Raw genomic sequence first — 21432 nt, 5'->3', positions numbered from 1 at the left:
TGCCTTTAATCCCAGCACTTGGGAGGCAGAGGCAGAAGGATCTCTGTGAGTTCCAGGCCAGCCTGGTCTACAGAGTGAGTTCCAGGCTCCAAAGCTACACAGAGAAACCCTGTCTCGAAGAAACAACAACAACAACAACAACAACAACAACAACAAAAAAAAAAAAAAAAGAAAGAAAGAAAAGAAAAAAAGAAAAAGAAAAGGAAGAAAGAAAGAAAAAAGAAAGGATGTTACAGTTCAAATAATTTGAGTTTGGTAGTTCAGTGTACAATTCAAGTTTTACTTAGGGCCATATTCTCTAGAAGGCTTTTTGCTTTAAGCTTTATAATTCCTTTTAAAGTTCACCTTGCAGATCCACCTGCTCTCTACGTTTCCCAGTGAGTTTGAAAAGACTGTCTTTAATTTCTGTGTCTGGCTCATAATGGTCTCTTTAAAATGTCCGCCACTCTAATTTGGAAGAGGGGGTTAATTAATACTGCTGGTGTGGAAGTATGGATAGAAATTATTGGAACAGCCCATCTTTAGATTTTATTTGCATTAATATCTTGTGGGGGTAAGAAAGAATCAGTTACTGCCAGGTTTTGTAAACAAAAATGTGTAGTCCGATCTCTTCATTGTTGACCAAACAACAACAACAAAACCCACAACAATCTAGTGAATGGCACTGAGGGTGCTTAGTTTTCTGACAAGGTGATTGTAGACTGGAGAGAGAAACGATTTCATTGTCTTTTCTAGTGGTCTTTTTCGTTGAGTGTGTTTGGGCTGCTCACTTCTCTACGCTTTCCTCAGATGAGCTTCTACTCTGGAGCAGTCCTCCGAGGAAGTACCTCCCAGCATTCGGTCCACCTCGTGGAGGGAAGAAAGGACGGAACGGGAAGCGGTGGTTGTAGTTTGGAAGGAGGAAAGGTCCGTTAGGAAGCCTCGGGTAGAAGCCCGGCCTTCTTGGCGGAAAATAAAGCCACACCCACCCGGGTGTCCTCGGGTTGGCTTGGACCCTGGTTACCGTAGGCTTCCTTGTGGAGGGCGGCGGAGGGGTGAGTGGGAAGATCTGGCAGTCTGTAGGGTTCACGTTATTTGGAGGAGTGACGACATCTTGTCCTGTGGAAATGAAAACGTAGGTCAGGGTGGGCCCGGCAACAGAAGCGGAGAAAGATGCCTCCGGGTGAGGGTGGGGGAGGGATGCGAAGAGGAACTCGGAGGCATTTTAAAGCATGACTAAAATGAACTGCAGTGGTCGGAGGAAAGGAAGCATGGACACACCTAATGGTCCCCATTCCCATCTGGGGAACTGACCCCAAAGAAATACATGCGTATTTATCCAAAGATACTAGTTCGATCTAAACGATCCAAACGCCCATCAACAGGGGACTAGCTAAAGAAACCATGTGCAGTCACACAATGAAACAAGTCTCTGGGAATGAAAAGGAATAACAGCCAATATATAGAAACCCAGATAAATCCATGTTCTGTTGAACAAAGAAAATTAGACACAAAAGGGTGCACGTTCTAAGAGTCCATTTATATGAAGTTCAAGAGTAAGCAAACGGAAGATACTTTAAAAAAAATAAAGCAGACCAGTATTGAGCAGAAGGTCAGCACAAATGTCATTTCATGGAGGGATTAACCAAGAAACTCCTCAGCAATGTTCTGCACCTTGACCTTGATGGTTATTAAGTAGATTTGGATATATGTAACATACACACACATACATAAGTATACTGGTGTAAAATGTGGTGAAGCTGTACTTACTTTTAAGATTTGAGGGCATTTTCTTTCTTTCTTTTTTTTTTTTTGTATATGACTTATAACAAAATAAGGAAAACTCATTGAAATAAAAAAAGAATTTATTTACTACTAAGAAAATAAGCCAGGCGGTGGTAGCACATGCCTTTAATCCTAACACTCGGGAAACAGAGGCAGGTAGATCTCTGTGAATTCAAGGGCAGCCTGATCTACAAAGCGAGTTCCGGGACAACCAGGCCTGTTACACAGAGAAACCCTATCTTGAAAATCCAAGAAAGGGCAGACAACTCATTTTTGAGAAGAAATGTGGATGTAGCCAAGTGTCAGGTCTTCCCAGGCTTGAGTCAGTCACCCAACTGAGTTGGTCTTTGCTGTGAGGAGTTCTTTGGCTCAGAATGCATCAATATAGACAGGAGAAGACTGGGGCAGACGTGAACGGTGGAAACATGAGCATCCCACAGGAAGCTGAGAGTTCTGATGAATTTAAGGACAACTAGGTCCCCTCCCTCTTTCGGACAGATGATTTGAGCTTCTGGGGTGCGCTGGATGTGCTTATCTAGCTACTAGAGTCCTTAGTTCCTTTTCCATTCACAGGCTTTAGACATGTCAATCTTGAATGCCTGGGTATGGCTGACGGGGCTGTTGGTAGATACTCAACACACTCAGGAATTAGAACTACTGGGATTACAGATGGCCGTGAGCCGCCTTGTGGGTGCTGGGAACTGAACCTGGGTCCTCTGGAAGAGCAGTCAATGCCATCTCTCCAGCCCCATCATCTTATTTCTTGATACCTGGAGCTATTCTCTCAATTCCGTGGTGATTGGGTGCTAGAGCATGGCAGGCAGATTTTCTCCCAGGCTGTCCTGTAGTTTAGTACTCTCTTCTGGAACTCCTCAAGGGCCCAAGATCAAGGTGCAGCTTGCCTCTATCACCCACACGAGGCAGCCGACAAAACCATATAAACATACTTCGATATTTTCCTAGTAAACTCATCACATGGCGATTACATTGGGTCACTGCATGGAGACACAAGTGTTCTAAAATGTAAGAACCACGACTAGAGCAATAGCTCAGTGGTTAAGAGCACTGGCCACTCTGTCAGAGGACTCGGGTTTGATTCCTAGCACACACATGGTGGCGTATAACCATCGATAACTCTAGTTCAGGAATCTAACTCCCTCTTCTAGTCCTCTTGTGTACCAGGCATGCAGGTAGTATGCAGACACACATGCAGGCAGAACACCCATACACATAAAATAAAAATAAAACCCTCACTAGAAATCAAATGTAAGAGCCCTGGGAGTTGGTTTGGGAACCTGCCTCATGTTACAAAGTCAAAACCGCCCACGGGAACTGAGGCCATCTGTGCTTTCTCCCCTGACTCTGCTGACCCTGCCCATCTGTCCTTCCTATGACCTCGTTCAACCCACTTCCTGTCATTCTCTTTGTTTTCTCCTCAAAGTGCCTCTGAAACTCCAGTCATTATTTGAAGAACTCTACCTCCCCAAGATTACTTAATGTCACCTTTCAAAGAGAAAACTGGGCGATCTGCCATGAACTTTTTAGGTTCTTCTTTTGTTAAAGAGGGCTGTGAATGATGTACACATTCGACCATTCACGCAGTGACTGTCTTCTCCACCCTACAAATGCTACTTTAGCAGAGCCCTAATCTTCCTGGTTAACAGCTTAACATCTGGTTCCAGATGTTCCACTTTCGACCTCTTTCCCCTAGATCTCTCATCTAGTCCCCAAGTGAGATCTCCTTAGGGAGGTCTTCTCTGCCTGAAGGCTGGGTGATGGCCCCTGGTAAGAGCTTCCATAGCAGCCTTGGCCCACCAGCATTGATCACACTTGTCAGCGATGCCGCTACCATTCCTGAGACATCCACTGGCCCCACCTCAGTGCCTGTGGAAGAACTAAACCAACTGAGAGAAACCTCCATTTCTATAATTGCAAAAGTTCCCGTATTCTTACCTACTGGGGACAGTGTGATGATTAACACATATTTCCCACACATCACACACCGCCATACCGGTAAAAGCACTGGGTATCAAAGATAAGCATCCCAAAAAACTTAATAAGACCAAAGTAGGTCACATCTTTGAATGCTGATTGAAAACAGCTGGAGAGGCAGGGCAGCGTGATGTTCCAGAGGCAGGATCCCCAAGTTCTGCTTCTAATATTGTGAGTATGGGCAGATCTCCTTACCCCGGAGGCTTTCTCCTTATTTGTAAGATGGAAAGAATAATATGGCCTATCCAACGGGCTTGTGAGACTATCCAAAATAAGACACTCATGGTCCCGAAAGTTTTCTGTTGCACAGTACACATTTAGTAAGTTAGTGATCATCATTGTTAGTTGTTACGGTTGGGGATGCTATAGAGGATTTTTAGTAGCACAGGCTCCAGTTCTTAGGTCTATGTGCTTAGATTTTATACATGATCTGTGCATCAAGATCATGTATAAACTATACTAAACTAAAGTCCATAGTTGTGTAAGTGTAGGACCTTGAAGACAAGGGATTATTGACTCTGTTGGCCATTGCTGATGTCCTTAGTACTGGGGACACTTCTGGATGACAGTGTTATTAGTGAATACTTGATACACTCACTAAATGGCTAGGCAGACATTGGCTGTTCTTCTCGGTGTTTTTTGTGGTACTCAGCGAGCATTTAATTCCTGTTTTAGATAATAATTTATATTTAAAATTGTAGTACTGTACAATAAAAGCCAAAATGTTGTTTGGAGTTTGGGTATCAATTTTAAATAGGCTTATTATAGTCTAGACATGAAATTTATAACATACCCAAAACCTAGCACTTTTGGAAAAAAAAGGTAACGATGAGAAGATCTTTTTATAATTACCTGTACTCTGTGGTTAACTGGGCAGACAATAGCTGTTTTGTAGTGAACTGTAGTGATTTTTAGAGACGCAAGCTTGGGACTTGATGTCTACGTACGCCATTGTTCCCTTACAGAGCACCTGGAGTCTTAGAATTCCCACGCCCTTTCAGACTTTAACCACAAAGAAATGTCAGTGCCGTGGTTAACTGACTCATAGTAATTGTAACTTAATTCATTTTTGTAGACTCAGAGAACAGTTGTGTCTTTTTTGTCAAATCCCTCCTTTGAAAGATACAGAATTTAGAGCCTGGAAAATGTCCTGCTGGCCCCTTTCAGTATGCCGTAAGTGAAGTCGGTTCAGCAGTGAGCATGTCGCATGTCAGGTGCTGAAATAAATGCAGAGAAGACAGACACAGCGCCTGCCTCTGGGGACTGGGGAGACACTACAAATATACAGGTCCTCAGTACAGAGCGGAGTGGAGCATCACGGTAGGGGATGTCCTGATTGTAACGACAATCCAAAGATGTCAGAGAAAAAAAAACGCTATTTTAACGTAATATGTCTTAAGAAAGACTTGCGAGCGCAATAGTATAGTCACATTTAAATGCTGCTACTTGAAGCAGAATTGCAGAAAGCAGGTGTAAAGCAGGAAAGGAGCAGCCCCTGCCATGGATGGGCGAGGGCAGAGGGAATGTGGGACACATATGACCCTGTTGGGCAGTCTGTCCCAGGACAAGGAGAAGTGAGTGAGGACCTAGAACCTAGGCTGCCAAGCTCAGAGATCAGTTCTCACATCTCAAATGATATGTTTATTTGTTTGGGGACGTGGTTTTACTGCGCAGCCCTGGCTGTCCATCATGGAACTGCCATGTATAGTAGGCTGGCCTTGAACTCACAGATAGTGCTGTCATTCCAGGTTGGCATTGCTAGCTTGGTAACCATAGTAACAACAATAGCATTTGCGTAGTGCTTTTAATGTGAGTTTTCTGGTTTTTGTTTTGCATATAGCTCAATGGTCCTCTTCAGCCCCATAATAATGCATATTAATATGGTCACTTTACATATGAGAAATTCATGTGTAATGCTCAAGGAAGTTACAAGTGTCTCAAATCACAGAGCAAATGCTGAGACTCAGATTCAGGTCTTCAGATGAGAAAATCCAGCCTTTCATTTAACCACACGAGCTGATGATAGCAGATATAAACATTTCCAATTTATGGAGCTATGTAATCATGGAGGTTGCATTTGTCTTTCCATATGGTATTAATTATTTCACCCACACATAGTAGTAGATAAAAACCCAAACTCTTACCTTCTGCCATAGTTACCACCAACCAGCAGACCAGGACCCAGAAGTGGAATCCAGGAGCCATGGCTTCTGCCCTGAGCACTCACACTGCTCTGGACCCAAGGCCGCTTTAAAGGAGAGTGAGTGAGTCACCAGCAGCCTGATTCAGGCAATTAGTGTGTGCATAGTGGACCACAACCACCTGGACCTATGGTGTGAGAGTGAGAAATTCTCCAGGAAATGCCAGACAGCACTCATCAACCTGAAGCGTCTTGTAATGCCAGGCACACATTGTTCACTCGTCTTCATTTCGGACTGTCTCCTTCACTGTCCTTCCAGTTCCAAACACTTCTTCACCCCACTGCCTTCTCCTGACCTGTATCTGGGGTTCTTCAACTGCACAGGAAGGAAGGTGTCTTGGTTATTATTCTACTGCTGTGACAAGGCACTATGACCAAAGCAATCTATAGAGCAGTCATTCTCAACCTTCCTAATGCTGTGACCCTTTAATACAATACCTCATGGTGCAGGGACCCCCAACCTCAAAATAATTTTCATTGCTACTTCATAACTGTAATTTTGCTACTGTTATGAATAGTAATGTAAATATCTGATATGCAGGATATCTGATATGTGACCCTTATGAAAGTGTCTTTCGACCCATAAGAGCTGTGACCCACAGGTTGAGAACCACAGGCAGACATGGTGCTGGGGCAGTAGCTGAGAGCTTATATCTGATCCACAGGCCTGAGACAGAGAGATAGAGCTAAGTGAAATGGTGTGGGCTTTTGAAACCTCAAAGCCCACCCCTAGTGACACAGTGCCTCCAACCAGACCACACCTCCTAACCCTTCCCAAACAGTTCCACCAACTTCAGACCCAGCATTCAGATATCTGAGACTACTAGGGCCATTCTCATTCAAACTTCCACAGAAAGGAATCATCTGGAGACACTTAATACAGCTCCTCACCACATAGCTTGACTTCCTGGAGCAAAACATGAGGGAAGAGGAGATGAAGAGGTTTCCTGACCCAGGTGTTTGAAGAGGCTGCAGTTAGATTCTGACCTAAGTGTATGATTCTTCTCTACTCTGCATCTGCCTGTGAGGAAAGGGACAAGGTTAGAAAGGTATGTTTCCTTGTGGCCACTATGGTCACTGTTTAAAAAAAACTGAAAAACTGGGACTATAACTTAGTGAGTCTTCTTTGTAAACTTTCTTCTAACTCACCAACTTGCTTGGAAGTGTTATGCCCAGATGGTGGGCATACCATGGATACTGAATCCCATATGTAAAAGCAAAGAACCTTTATTTCATGCTCAGAGCTTGGTCTCTCTGTCTGTGGTGAGAGCAGAGAGCCCGGAGCCCAGACAGGGTTAGGGTTCTTATCATAGCAGAGGTTAGGGTGAGGAGATTTCTAGGGTTCAGGACCCTAATTGGCTGATATTTGTCTAGGGGTGTCTGTAAAAGGGAAGTAGGTGTGTGTTAGGCTCAGAGACATCTGGCGATCTTATCTAATCCTACATGGATGGTTGGAATTTTTGAGATGTCAGGTTCTTCCCCCGTAGATGCTGACCCATCCCTGGGTGGTATCAGGTTATGGCTTTTCCTAGATCTGGGTGTTGCCTACCAGTAAGCCTGTCATGGCAGCTGTGTGGTCAGGCTGTTTTGGGCCCCCCACAGAAGATGGCCATGTGTCTTGATCATTGTTCTATTGCTGTGAAAAGGCACCATGATTAAGACAACTCTTATAAAAGAAAGCATTTAATTGGGGGCTCGCTTACAGTTGTAGAGGTTAAGTCCATTGTCATCATGGCAGAAGCATGGCAGCAAGCATGGAAACACTGGAGGAGTAGCTGAGAACTACAAACTTTTCTCTAGACAGAGATCCCTGGGCTTTTGAAACCTCAAAGCCTACTCCCAGTGACACATTTCCTCCAACAAGGCCACACCTCCTAATCCTTTTAATCCTTTCAAATACCTCCAGTCCCTGGTGACTAAGCATTTAAATATATGCACATATGGAGGCCATTGGTATCCAAGCCACCACAACATGACACATCTGTGCCTGGCTGGTCTCCTGAGAGGATTCTTTGAGTTGCAGAGAGTGACAGGAGGTAGTAACAGGTGATTAAGAGCCCGGCTGTTGTTAGAAAAGAAACCTCTAATATCATTTCCTTTTCTCACTTGCCATTTGGTTATCTGTTCTAGCCACCATGGTGGCTCTAGCCTATTGTTACAGGTATTTGAGAGGCTGAGGTGGGAGGAAGGCTTGAGCCCGTGAATTCTAGACTAGCCTAGGCAACACAGTAAATGAGACCTGGTCTCAAAAAACAAACAAAACATAGGTATTCTTACAATCAGTCCAGAGGCATGATCTTTGAAGTGGTGTGTGTGTGTGTGTGTGTGTGTGTGTGTGTGTGTGTGTGTGTACTAGTTGGTGTTTTGTCACGGTCCTTTTGGAGCCCACTAGGGTCTCCTAGAGGCTGTACCCAGCAGGGATGCATAAGGGGCTGATTGGACCACAGGCCTGGGTACCAGGTGACTGTAACTAGCAAGGAGGAGGTCATTGCTCCACCCCTTGGCATTGTTATAAATAGACCTTTGGAATAACGTTCTGGGCGGGTGGATAAGGATCCTGTTTTTTCTCTCTGTTTCTCTCTCCTCTCTATTTCTAACTAAGTCTCTTATCCCTCATTCCTCAAGAGTTCCTGGGGTAAATAAGTATGGGGGCTGGTCCTCTACATGTGATGAAATACTTGATCAATTTATAAGGAAGAAAGATTTATTTGACTCATAATTTCAGAGGTTCTAGTCCTTGCTTAGCTATTTCTGTTGCTTTTGGACCTGTGGAGAGAACATTATTGCAGGGTCCCAAGCTGCTTATCTCATGGTGACTACAATCGAACGCCATTACCAGCAGGATGTAACCCAAAGGGTACTCAGAGGAATGAAATCTGGCAGATGGACGTGTTTCACTTTGCAGAATTTGGAAAATTGAAATATGTACACCATACCATTGATACTTATTCAGGATTTCAATGGGCAGCTGCTTTGAGTTCTGAAAAAGCTGATTCTGTAATCACTCATTTTCTAGAAGTTATGGCCATCATGGGTATACCTGCACAAATCAAAACTGACAATACTCCATCATATGTCTCTGTTAAAATGAAACAGTTTTTTGCTTATTACAATATAAAGCATATTACAGGTATACCACATAATCCTACAGGTCAAGCAGTTATAGAAAGATCAAACAGAACTCTAAAGGATATGCTAAATAAACAGAAAGGGGTAACAAAACCCCTGAGAAATAGACTGCATAATGCTCTATTAACTTTGAATTTTCTCAGTGCCAATGAGAAAGGAACAATAGCTGCAGAGAGACATTGGATAATAGAAAAAACTACAGTATTAAATCAGCCTATATACTTTAAGGATGTGCTGACCTCAGAATGGAAACCAGGATATGTTACGTTGGGGATGAGGTTTTGCTTTTGTTTCTATGGGAGAAGATAAGCTATGGGTACTGTTGGACCCCAAAGTTTAGGGTCTCAAGTGGGTGCCCCAAGAACCCAGACTCCAGTCCAGTTGATGCAACAGCATGAGGATTTTATTATTAAAGCTTCTATATAGAAGGGCAAACTCTGCTCCTAAGAGCAAGAGCCACATCTTACTGCAACCCCATGAGGGCTTTTAAAGGAAAAACCCACAAAATCCACAAGATTACAATTCCCATACAATTTTGTTTCACAAGATCATGGTCTGGTTACATAGTGATCACAGAGGGGGTACAGTTATGTCAACAGGTACATTCTTCCTGAAACCTCAAGGGGGGTATCAGGGCAGGAGTGGAGTTTATACAAAGGTCACAGTGGTCCTTCCTGGAACACCTGCAACTATCCCAGTCACAGTTGAGCACATCTCTTAACAGAAATCTCTTTACATTGTTATATGGTTGCAGGGGAGATTGAACAATGGCTAAGTCAGGTTGCCCTTGGAACTAGATTTTTAGTTTCTCATTTCCTGGTGCTTGAAGTTTCTCCTTTCCTGAGGCTTGCGGGTGTAAGCCTGAAGGGCTAGGGTCTTTCAGGTACCATCAAAATTGATAAAGGTTCGATTTGAACAGTAGAGACCTCTTAATTAGAGGAGGTGATAGTTCATCAACCAGCATGAACATCCAATTTAAACTAACTTATACCAGTAACACATGCCTTTTTATTTAATCAGATAATAACTTGCCAAAAAGGTACAGCCCCAAAATTAGTCTTGGGGAAAGGTTTTTGTTTTTGTCTTTTAGGAGAATGAAGGTTAAGGAACCTGAAGAACACTGGACAAATGAGACAACTGAAGAAAAGGGACAAATCATCTATCCCAGGAAACAGAGTGAAATGGCGTATGGGTATATCATCTAAAAACATTTATAAGTCTTCTTAAATGTTTGTTTCTGCTCTTCTCTAAAGAAATTTAGCACTATTGTTCTTCTAATAGTCCCAATTCAATTAAAATTTAAAGCTGACTTTGGAGTTGGAGAATGGCTCTCTCCTTTAAACTTAAGCATGTTGTTAAGAGGAAAATGCAAACTCCCTGTATCATGCCAGAAGAAAAGAGCCATCTTCTGCTATGGGACAGGAGAAAAACCAAATTAATTAAGGGACTATTCTATTACTAATCTCAATTCTTTGATTCTATTTTGATTCTTTAAACTTTTCTTAAAGTATGAATTTTATATCAAAATTTACAAGATATATATATATTAAACTTTGTTAAGATATGAATGGTCATATAGAGTACTAACTAATTCTAGAAAGAAAAAAGGCTTCAATTAGCTGCATATATATGTCTTTGTGTTCGAGTCTCTTATCAGTTTTCTGCAGGAAATCACGGCCAGGCCTAACATCAACTGAAGTCTCCAGGAAGAAGATGGGGCCCCACAACAACAACAATTCCACGTGGACAATAATAATATCACTAAGCTGACAAACATCATCTACAGATCAGCTTTGAACTACAAAGTGCTCAGAGCAATTTTGAGAGGTCTAGCTGAGATGATCCAATCTCAAAGACTACTTGAATAAGGACTTGAGATAAACCCTGAACTTTGGCATTATACACACACTGGATAATGAAGGATATAGTTACCTTTCCTAGAATTTGACAATTAACCTAAAATTTTTCTTTTCAGGATAAAGATACCTTCGCCCATACCCAACAAGAAGCAATTTCAAGAATATGACACCCACATTCCCAAAGAGGTAGTGTGGGGTGGGTGATTTTTTTTTTTGGTCTTTTAATGGGTTTTGGATCTGGGATAATTTTCATTGTTTAGGGGGGGTTGGTTACAAGTTGTTGTCAAGGGTTAGGAAAAGGGCTAAGCAAAGGAAATTAGATTTAAGATTCTTGTTTAAAAAAAAGAGACAATTACTAGTTTTAAATACTTTATATTGGATTGGATTGTTTTATATTATACACAAATTATATATATTGAAATTGATATTGTTAGAAAATGCTATATGTATATTTCTAATTGTACTTATACTGTTCATTTAACAATGTAATGCAATTTTCTGATCCTTGAATGTTATTATTACCAACTATTAGGATATAAAGAAATGAAAGTTAGTAGTTAAACATTATAATAGAACTTGTAGTCATATTAGGTATGTTTTCAAAATTGAGCAGATATATTTTAGATAGACAGGTCATCTTCAAACCCTTCAGAGATCTACAGAATATGGCATTTAAAATGTTTTAATAACTTAGAAAATTTTTCTTTTTGTTATGACTATGAGACATGTCAGCTCCTGGCAGTACCAATATACTTCAGAGAAAATATGGGCATTGATGAAACTGCAATTGGAGCTAACTTTCATTGTGGCAAAAGTTAGCCACTGGACAACAAAGTATCCTCGAATCAACTGCTGACAAACAGGACAGACAGGACATGAAAGAAAGGACTACTGATTCTTGCCAAAACAAGTGTGGTTATGGTTATGCTTTATCAAAAGGCATCTTCTGAGGCCAGGACAATATGGCACCATCCATGAAGTGGCCTTTGCAATCCGGAAAAGGTACAGTGCCCTTTTCTTTGAAGACAGCTGAACAGGCAGTGGGCCGATGGCTTCTGGTGTGCAATGGAACAGCAGCTGAAACAGTTATTCTTGAAGAGTAACTAAGCTCATGCCTCTCAACAGTAGACTGGCATTTAACAGAGGGATGTGAAGAATGGGATGCTGAGATGAAGCCATATATACACAGCCAAGAAGAATGGACAGCTGAATTAAAAAAACATCAACAATTTCCAGAATTTAAAATCCTGAATCATAACAGGACACTAGTGGAATTCAGGTGTTTCTGGTACATGGACTGTTCTCACCCAATGTGAGGTCAAACTATTGACCTTGTGTATATCCTACTTCACAAATGAGTCTGTCAGATACACTAAGTCTATAGGCTGAATATGATGCCCCAACACTGTGGAGAAACCTCAAGTGACTGTCCAGGCAGCTGGTTGTTTCTGTCAACTCACAAATTTTTTGGAAGTTGCTTGCATGTACTTCCTGTTTTTATTTTTAATTAGGTAATATTATTTTTCCTTCTTGGATCTCTGAGGGAGTTGATGATTAGTTATAGTTGAAGATTAATTAGGATATAAAGTGAATTAGATATATTTTGGACTTACCAAAATAGGATAGATAATGGAATTACTTTCTCTGAATTTGTCAAATACAAATGGACTAGACATTGTTTAGGTATTTATTACTTGTATATATTGTATATAGTTATTGTACTTTTGTATATTGTTGCTGGAGGGCTTCTCTCCAGGTTCCACCAAGCCCCGCAGTCCCACAAGCCACTCCATGTATAAAATAATCATTTAGACGCTTATATTACTTATAAACTGTATGGCCATGGCAGGCTTCTTGATAACTGTTCTTATATCTTAAATTAACCCATTTCTATAAATCTACACCTTGCCATGTCGCTTGTGGCTTACCGGCATCTTTACATGTTGCCTGTCCTGGAGGTGGCTGCAGTGTGTCTCCCTCCTTCTTCCTGTTTCCCCAATTTCCTCTCTCCTTGTCCCGCCTATACTTCCCGTCTGGTCACTGGCCATCAGTGTTTTATTTATATAGAGCGATATCCACAGCACTTCCCCTTTTCTTTCTTTTTTTTTTTTTTTAGAGGAAGGTTTTAACTTTAACATGGTAAAATTACATATAGCAAAACAATTATCAAGCAAGAATTACAGTTACAATATTAAAGAAGATATCCTATCTATCTTATATTTGTGAGTTTAAGGTTTTATATCTAACTTATCTTTTATCATAACTAAGGAAAATTGTAAGTATCTAGTCTTTAACCACATCAAAGACCTCAGAAGGATATAATATTACCTGAGAAATGGGAGAAAGATGCAAGCAACTTTCAGGAGTCTTGCAGGGTAGACAGAGACAGCTGACAGCCTGGACAGTTATCCAAAGTTCTCTTGTAAAGTTGGGGCATTTGCCTTCAGCCCACAGGCCTAGAGTCTCTCATTCACTTTTCTCTGTGTCCTGTAGAATGTCTGGCAGTTTCCTCTGTGAAGCAGGAACCTGAAGGACCATTTATCAAGCAAAGTTCAGTGGTCACCTTCCTATGGGTCCTGCATATCCAGTTGATCAAGCAGTCCAGGCAAGAACAGTTTCTTGCCCAAATGGCTATTTTTGCCAAGGTGAAGATAAACTCCATATGGAGTGTCTTTGATGATCATCCTCCTCTCCGAAGTAAATCCAGTGCGGTCAGGAGCAGACATGTCTCACTGTCCAGAATGTCTAAATTTTTTAAACATTTTAAATGCCATATTCTGTAGGTCTTTGAAGTGTTTAAAGACTACCCATCTATCTGAAATATATCTATGTATACCTAGAAGACTTAACTAACATGGCTATAAATATGATTATCATAGATGACTAATTATTAATCTATTTCTTAATTATCCATTACATTTTAAATGAGTTAGATAAACATAATACCTCAAACAAGAATAGAAATATATAATACAGTATAACAAAATTAACGTCAAGTTTGTATCAATAAACTAAAATTTATACCAATGTAAAACATTTTAAACATAAACTAAAATCTGTACCAATGTAAAACATTTTAAACAAGTTGTTCTTTAAAATAGGTTCATTAATCTACCCTTTTATCTTATCATCTCTATATCCTATATATCTATATCATATCCCCTGTTCTTTTTTTAGAAAGAGATCGCATTTATAATCAACCTGCTTTAATTGTTTTTTTTTTTTTTTTTTTTTTTCTGTCCCACACCAGAGGGCTCTTCTGATTTGGGACAGAAGAATCTCAACCATTTTTTTTTAAAAATATGTCTGGGTTTAGAGGGGGAGTGAGCCAATTCCACCTCTAAAGCCAGCTTGGTATATTTGGGAATTTGGGTGTAGCATCTCTTACTACTTCCTGCTGGAGGGGGGCGATGTATCTTATGGGGATGCAAAGAAAATTTTAGGCCTATGGGGTAGTCTGTGAGGCTGTATTGTGTGAACCAGTTCCCTTGAAACCGCTCTGGATGTTAGATTATCTGGGCCATGGTGTCATTGGAGACCTTTTAGGGGGTCTTGGCTGGTGAAACCTGATGTATCTTAATCTGGAACAAATCCACAGCCTCTGGCTTTCTGTGGAAACAAAAGCAGAACCTCTTTTCCAAAGCAACATATCCTTAAATCCAAATTTTGAAGTCAAGGTACCTTTAAAATATACATAGTGGTTTAATTCAACATCTTTTTCAATCAAATGTTTTTTTGCAGTTAAAAATCCCAAAGACAACATAATCCAGATTCTCTGTGTAATATTTATCTTTATGTGGCTTTTTTATATTTATATTAATTAATCTTTTTTTTGTTTCTTTCAATCCTCACATTGTAAATGATTTTATCTGAATCAGTCTTATTGTGAATCTATTGCTTTAAACTGCAGTATTTTAAGACTGAACCGGCGCTGTGGCTGTTGGCTCCGCCCATTTCAGCTTACCAACATGGCGTTTTCCGCCAGTTCTGTGAGTCATCAAGTCTCAGAAATAGTGGGTCTAAGCTTTTATCAAAGTAGCATGTAGCCCAGAAGCCTTTTTTTTTTTTTTTTTTTTTTTAAATACTAGTAAAGACAATCTACCACACAGCGTAATGTGCCGCTGGCAGACACCTCATTACTGCCATACTGCCGGTCAAACACACATGCCAGGAACCTGCCAGTAGTTCAAACCCGCATTTTGCGGCGTCTAGCTGCCCGTATGAGACATGAAGCAGGAACCTAGATTTGGCTCTGCTTAGAATTGGTTATTAAATATTCTCAGTTTAAGGTGGAAACTCCAGCCATTGGGTGCCATTTGTTGCTGGAGGGCTTCTCTCCAGGTTCCACCAAGCCCTGCAGTCCCACAATCCACTCCACGTATAAAATAATCATTTAGACGCTTATATTATTTATAAACTGTATGGCCGTGGCAGGCTTCTTGCTAACTGTTCTTATATCTTAAATTAACCCATTTCTATAAATCTATACCTTGCCATGTTGCTTGTGGCTTACCAGCATCTTTACATGTTGCTTGTCCTGGAGGTGGCTGCAGTGTGTCTCTCTCCTTCTTCCTGTTTCCCCAATTCTCCTCTCTCCTTGTCCCACCTATACTTCCTGTCTGGTCACTGGCCATCAGTGTTTTATTTATATAGAGAGATATCCACAGCAGTATATAGTTTTCTTATGTTAGTAATAACCTTTTTCCTTTTTTCTTTTTATTAAAATAGAAAAGGGGAAATGTGATATTTTATTTATACTGAAATGTGATTTTATGTGTATGTTAATAAATAAAGTTGCTGCCAGGCGTTGGTGGTGCACGCCTTTAATCCCAGCACTCGGGAGGCAGAACCAGGTGGATCTCTGTGAGTTCGAGGCCAGCCTGGGCTACCAAGTGAGCTCCAGGAAAGGCGCAAAGCCACACAGAGAAACCCTGTCTTGAAAAACCAAAAAAAAAAAAAAAAATAAATAAAAAATAAAAATAAATAAATAAATAAATAAATAAATAAATAAATAAATAAATAAAGTTGCCCGGGGGTCAGAGCTATTAGCAAGCCATAGCGAAAGCTGGGGGGTAGTGGTGCATTCCTTTAATCCCAGCACTCCATAGGCAGAGCTAGGTAGATCTCTGTGTTCAAGGATACAGCCAGCATAGAGACACACGCCTTTAATCTCAATACCAACCATAGAAGACCTAGAGGTCTATACAGACAGGCAGTGACTAGGAGGTCCTGTGGTTGGGTTTACAACCAATGAGGAGGCAGAACAGAAACTCTATAAAAAAAGATAGACACAGGAAGTAGATCTCTTTTGGAGAGGTACAGTGACAGTGAAGGGTAAGGTTTTTAGCTCTTAGCTATTGCTCTGACCTCTTGCCTTTCATCTCTGTATTGGCTCTGTGTTTCTTATTTAATAAGATGGTTGGTTACATATACAGGTGGATGTTCAGAAGGACTGGCCTATTTGTCCTCCTGTGGCTTTGGGGGCGTCTGAGGACTTGGGTCTCTCCAAAGACAGATCCCTTTCACCCTGCACTACTCTGCAAAGAGGCCCATTCTATAGCCTGGCTTTAGAGCTGCCAAGGGGACCTGCCCTCATCAGATCAGGCAGACTTCTGCTCCTGCCTGGGAGAGGCACTCCTCATTGGCCCGGTGAGTAATGCCGGAAGCTACCCTGAGGCTCGCCGTGGATCAGGATGGCTGTGAGTCAAGCTGAGAAGCCCTGCTATGGCTGAAGTGAATGGTCTTTGAGAGGATATAAAGGCTCTGTGGTTGGTGCTGACTTGAGGCGCAGCTCTGACTTCCCTCTAGGGCCTGTTAGGGCATCATCCACTGGGGATGGCATCCACTGGAGTGTTACTTGGTACTGCAGGCCAGTTAAGTCTAGAGATAAAGTGTTGAGACAAAGGACAAATAAAGTCATTTGTTTGAAAAGTCCTTTGTGATGCAAGCTGGTTTAGGAGTGTATGGCTTGCAGAGGTGGGTGATGGGGGCGAACACACTGGTAGGTGCCTTCCCATCATCACAATGTTCCAGGTCTGTGAACAGGTGGCATGCATACACCTCAACTGTCTAATTACATGGAATCTTCAGTTCTGCAGATATCAGCAAATAAACAAGTAATGATTATTTCTTGTGTATTGATCAAATTGCCTACATGCAGTTTCTGACACGATAGGATGGACAAGCTAACGGGTGAAGCTGCCCAGTGTAGAAGACAAGCGTTAGGTTGCGTTAAAAGCAGAGTGCTTCATTCTTGGCTTTGGGGTTTCTACTGAAGGAGGTTCCATCATCTTTACTATACCTCCAGTTCCCCCACTTTGCAGAGCTGGGGGACTGAGGTCTGTAGAAAATTCCTGAAGTCACCTCAGAGATCTAACAACAGAATGACAATAACATCCGGGTCAAGCCAGAGTGGTGCCCACTTTATCAAGCCCTTGTCAATTAAGGGTTTGAAACACAGTATTAAACCAGTGGAATTCAGTGGTTCTCAACCTTCCTAATGCTATGGCCTTTTATTAAGTTCCTCATGTTGTGGTGACCCCAACCCTAAAATTATTGTCATTGCTACTTCATAACAGTAATTTTGCTACTGGTATGAATTGTGATGTAAATATTTGTGTTTTCTGATGGCATTTGTGAGGTCAGGACCCACAGGTTGAGAAACCACTGGGATAATGTTCTAGTTCATGCCATGTTGCGATGATGTATTATTTCCCCAAAATACTGTGCTCCCCAATAAAATTTATCTGAGGATCAGAGAAAAGAGCCAGGCACTATATTTAACATAGAAGTCAGGCAATGGTAGCACAAGCTTTTAATCCTATCATTCAGAAGGCTGGGATCTGTCTGGATCTCTGTGAGTTCAAGGCCACACTGGGAACAGGCCAGGCGTGGTGGCACATGCCTTAAATTCTAACACTAGTTAACCATAGAGGTCTGGAGGTCTGGAAAGACAGACAGGAAGTGAAGAGGAAGTGATGTAGCTGGGCTGAGAGAGCAAATGAGAGACAGAACAGAAAGGCATGTAGGTGTGGGTAGACAGGAAGTAGCTTACTTTGGAAGCTATGGAATTGGTGAGGTCAGCTGTGGCTTTAACCCCAATTCTGGCTCCGAGGTTTTTTTTTTTTTTTTTTTTTTTTTTTTAATAAGACCATTTAGCAATTTGTCTACACCATGCCACCAATTAGCTGTGAGACCTTGGGCCAGTTAGTCTTGTTACCTCTCAATTTTCTCATCTCTAATTTGTTTACTATAGTCTAAGCATTGAACATACATGAATCCTGTATTTACTGGGCAACTCAGTGACATGGGTATAGTTGTCACTCCCATTTTAAAGATGAGGAAACAGAGGCACAGAGAGTGAAGACCCGTGGTTAGTAAATGGTAACAATCCCAAGCAATTTGACTCCAGAATTCTGGCCTTTCGTCAGCATGGTTGGTTGCTTTGATACATTGGCTTTCAATTTTGATAAAAGACCCATGGAAGTATCCTTAAAATTCATCTTTGAACTATATCACCAAAGATTTGTTAATTTGTTCTTATGAGAATAAAGGAGTAAGTAAAAAGAAAGAGGGAGGGACCCTGTGATGGCCAGCTTTAATTGTCACCTTGATTCAACCTAGAACTACCTGGAAAGAAAATGTCAGGGTGGCGATCTGAATAAGAATGGCTCCCCTAGACTCGTATTTGAATGCTTAGGGAGTGATATTAGGAGGCGTGGTCTTGTCGGAGTAGGTGCATCACTCCCGGGTGGGCTCTGAGGGTTCAGAAGCTCAAGCCAGGCCCACTGGCTCTCTCTTCCTGTTGCCTGCCAACCCAGATGTAGAACTCTCAGCTCCTCCTCCAGCACCATGTCTGCCTGCACACTGCCATGATTGATAATGAATTAAACCTCTGAACCTGTAAGCCAGCCCCAGTTAAGTGTTTTCCTTTATAAGGATTACTGTGGCCATGGTGTCTCTTCACAGCAACAGAAATCTTAACTAAGACAGTCAGTGAGGAATTGCCTGCCTTGGGTTGGCCTGTGGGTATGTCTGGGGGGCAGGCGATATCTTAATTAAGTTCATTGACATGGGAAGTCACAGCCTACTGTGAGCAATGCCACTCCTGGTCCCGAAATGTATAATAGCAGAGGAATCCAGCCGAGAACAAGAAAGCAAGTGAGCCTGTACACATTCATTTTCTCTGCTCTTGATGTGATGTGACTAGCTGCCCTGAGTGCATGCCTTGACTCCCTGCAGCGATGGACTATAACCAAGAATTAATTGTACGTCAGATAAACTCATTCTCCCCTAAATTCCTTTTTGTCAGAATATCACAGCAGTAGGAATGAACCTAGAGAAGAAGCTATGGAGGGAAAGGCAGAGACGCTTCATCGACCAGTTACGATGCATGGCCTTCATTTAAGTTCTGTTTCAAACAATTGTTGGTTATAAAAATGATAGCTGGGGAAACCTGAACACTAGATGCTTGAGGATGTTAAAGGGCTATTTTTTTTCCAGTGTGGTGATGACATGTGGCTTATTCTGAAAAGAAAACAAAGCAGAATTGTACCTTTAGGAGATACGTGTATTTATAGTTTACCTCAGATTTGCTTCAAAATGACCAGAAAAGGGGAGTAGACAGGACTCCAGATGGAACAAGATTACCCATGTTTCATAATTATTTAATAGCAGGTGATGAGCATATTAAACTATTTTTGTTTGGAACTTATGATTATACATTTTTAAGAAGTCAAACTATTAGAACATTTGTTTAATTCTGTCTGGGAAATGTCAAAATCACCAAAGCTCTACCTCACCAGGCTAGCAGAACAACATTCCCCGGGGAGATGAAAGGAGAGTCGTGAAGCTGGTTGTGGTGGCACACATCTTTAACCCCAGCACTCGGGATGCAGAGGCAGGTAGATCTCTGTGAGTTCGAGGCCAGCCTGGTCTACACAGTGAGTTTCAGGACAGCCAGTTCTACATAGTGAGACCCTGTTTCAAAGAAACCAAAATAACAAAAACAACAATAATAAATAAAATTAATTAAAAGCAGACTGGTGGGACCTTGCTTAAGAGATCCACCTTTTTTGTTTTGTTTTGCTTTTTTTTTGTTTTTTTGAGACAGGGTTTCTCTGTTGTAGCTTTGCGCCTTTCCTGGAACTCACTTGGTAGCCCAGGCTGACCTCGAACTCACAGAGATCCGCCTGCCTCTGCCTCCCGAGTGCTGGGATTAAAGGCATGCGCCACCACCACCCGGCTGAGATCCACCTTCTAAAGGTACCACTGCTTACATGGGGAGGGACCCATGATGGTCTACATGTGGCTGGCACTCTGCAGAATCATCTAACTGAATGAATGCATGGGCCTGTGAACACACAAATGTGAATGACTTTGGTCCACAGTGAGTGTGTCATTGCCACAAGACCAGGAATATCACTTAATGTCTGGGCTCTGGGCCAAAGACAGTGAGTGATAAGATGATTCTGTGTACTTCCAACTGGTCCCAGGTATGCTTTTAACTGTTCTTATTCTGATGGGGACATGTGTGTGAAGAGGTTTCCTAACGAAGCTTCTCCTCGCGCGGTGCTCCCACTCTGGCTCACAGGGAGCCAGTGCTCCTCCCTCCACTGCGTCCATTGCCTGTGCTTGCCCAGTACAGCACACAGCTGCTCACTTGGGATTGATTACCTTACTCTGGCTTCCTTCAGTGAAATCACCATTTTTTCCCTATGCTTCTGGCTCTACAAACCGCACACAGCATACTGTGTACAGCTTCAAATGCAGCTTGTTCTAGAAGCTCCAGTATCGGAATCTAGTGTGTGGAGTAACCTAAGCCCACCAATCATAGCATAGCATTCCTATGGCCAGAGGAATTGATTTAGGAATAGGTGTAGGGCTCAAGCCAAGTCCACCAGTGCCAGAAAAATCTTGTTCTAAAGCTGGGCCGGTTGCCAGGAGCATGTAATACCAGCTACCCAGGAGGCTGAGACAGGAGGACCCTAAGTTCAGGGCTGGTGTAGGCTATAGGATAAATTCAAGGCTAGCCTGGGCCACTGTGAGACCCTGTCTCAAAATTAAAAATACAAAAAAAAAAAAAAAAAAAAAAAAAGTTGGGGATGTAGCTTAGTGGTAGAGTGCTTGCCTAACATGCATAAGACTCTGGGTTCAATTCCTAGTACCACAAAACAGACGAAGTCTTGGTATTTTTGTATGGGTGACAGGAAAGGAAGCATACATTTTGCCTTTGGACTTGAAGTCGTCGAGAGACATGCCCCCAGGAAGGCAGAGGCTGCTTGATTAACAAATGGAGGGGTACTAGATTCCGATACCGGAGCTTCTAGAACCAGCTGCACTTGAAGCTATACACAGTATGCTGTGTGCGGTTTGCTGCCACTGATGGTGAAACATCACCCAGGCAGGCGGTCTGTAGTAGCGAGTCACTGGGCATGAGAATCATGTATGTGAAAGATCAGTAGGAAGAGATGAAAGTTTCTATTTCCG

The 21432-nt window shown here is 41.9% G+C and overlaps 1 protein-coding gene across 1 annotated transcript; it reads right to left on the bottom strand.

Moving 5' to 3' along the window:
• Positions 1–417: 417 nt before the first annotated feature.
• On the bottom strand, positions 418–6980 carry Odaph (odontogenesis associated phosphoprotein). The gene is made up of 3 exons (XM_006993525.4): positions 6848–6980; positions 5901–6272; positions 418–1098 (listed from the first exon to the last, which is right to left on the bottom strand). Exons 2-3 carry the CDS (start codon positions 5959–5961, stop codon positions 767–769), a joined length of 393 nt encoding a protein of 130 aa, XP_006993587.2. The 5' UTR covers positions 5962–6272; positions 6848–6980; the 3' UTR covers positions 418–766.
• Between the last annotated feature and the right edge of the window lie 14452 nt (positions 6981–21432).

This window comes from Peromyscus maniculatus, chromosome 10, assembly GCF_049852395.1.
Source record: "Peromyscus maniculatus bairdii isolate BWxNUB_F1_BW_parent chromosome 10, HU_Pman_BW_mat_3.1, whole genome shotgun sequence".
Taxonomy (NCBI): domain Eukaryota; kingdom Metazoa; phylum Chordata; class Mammalia; order Rodentia; family Cricetidae; genus Peromyscus; species Peromyscus maniculatus.
Note: the sequence above shows the minus strand (reverse complement) of the source record. Positions and strands in the feature narration are given on the sequence as shown.

Bases quoted from the DNA above. Each gene is read 5' to 3' on its own strand.
- Odaph (XM_006993525.4), bottom strand. From the start codon at position 5,961: ATGGCTCCTGGATTCCACTTCTGGGTCCTGGTCTGCTGGTTGGTGGTA. The intron at 1,099-5,900 runs GTAAGAGTTTGG...TCATTTCCACAG, and splicing joins GGTGGTAACTATGGCAGAAG to GACAAGATGTCGTCACTCCT.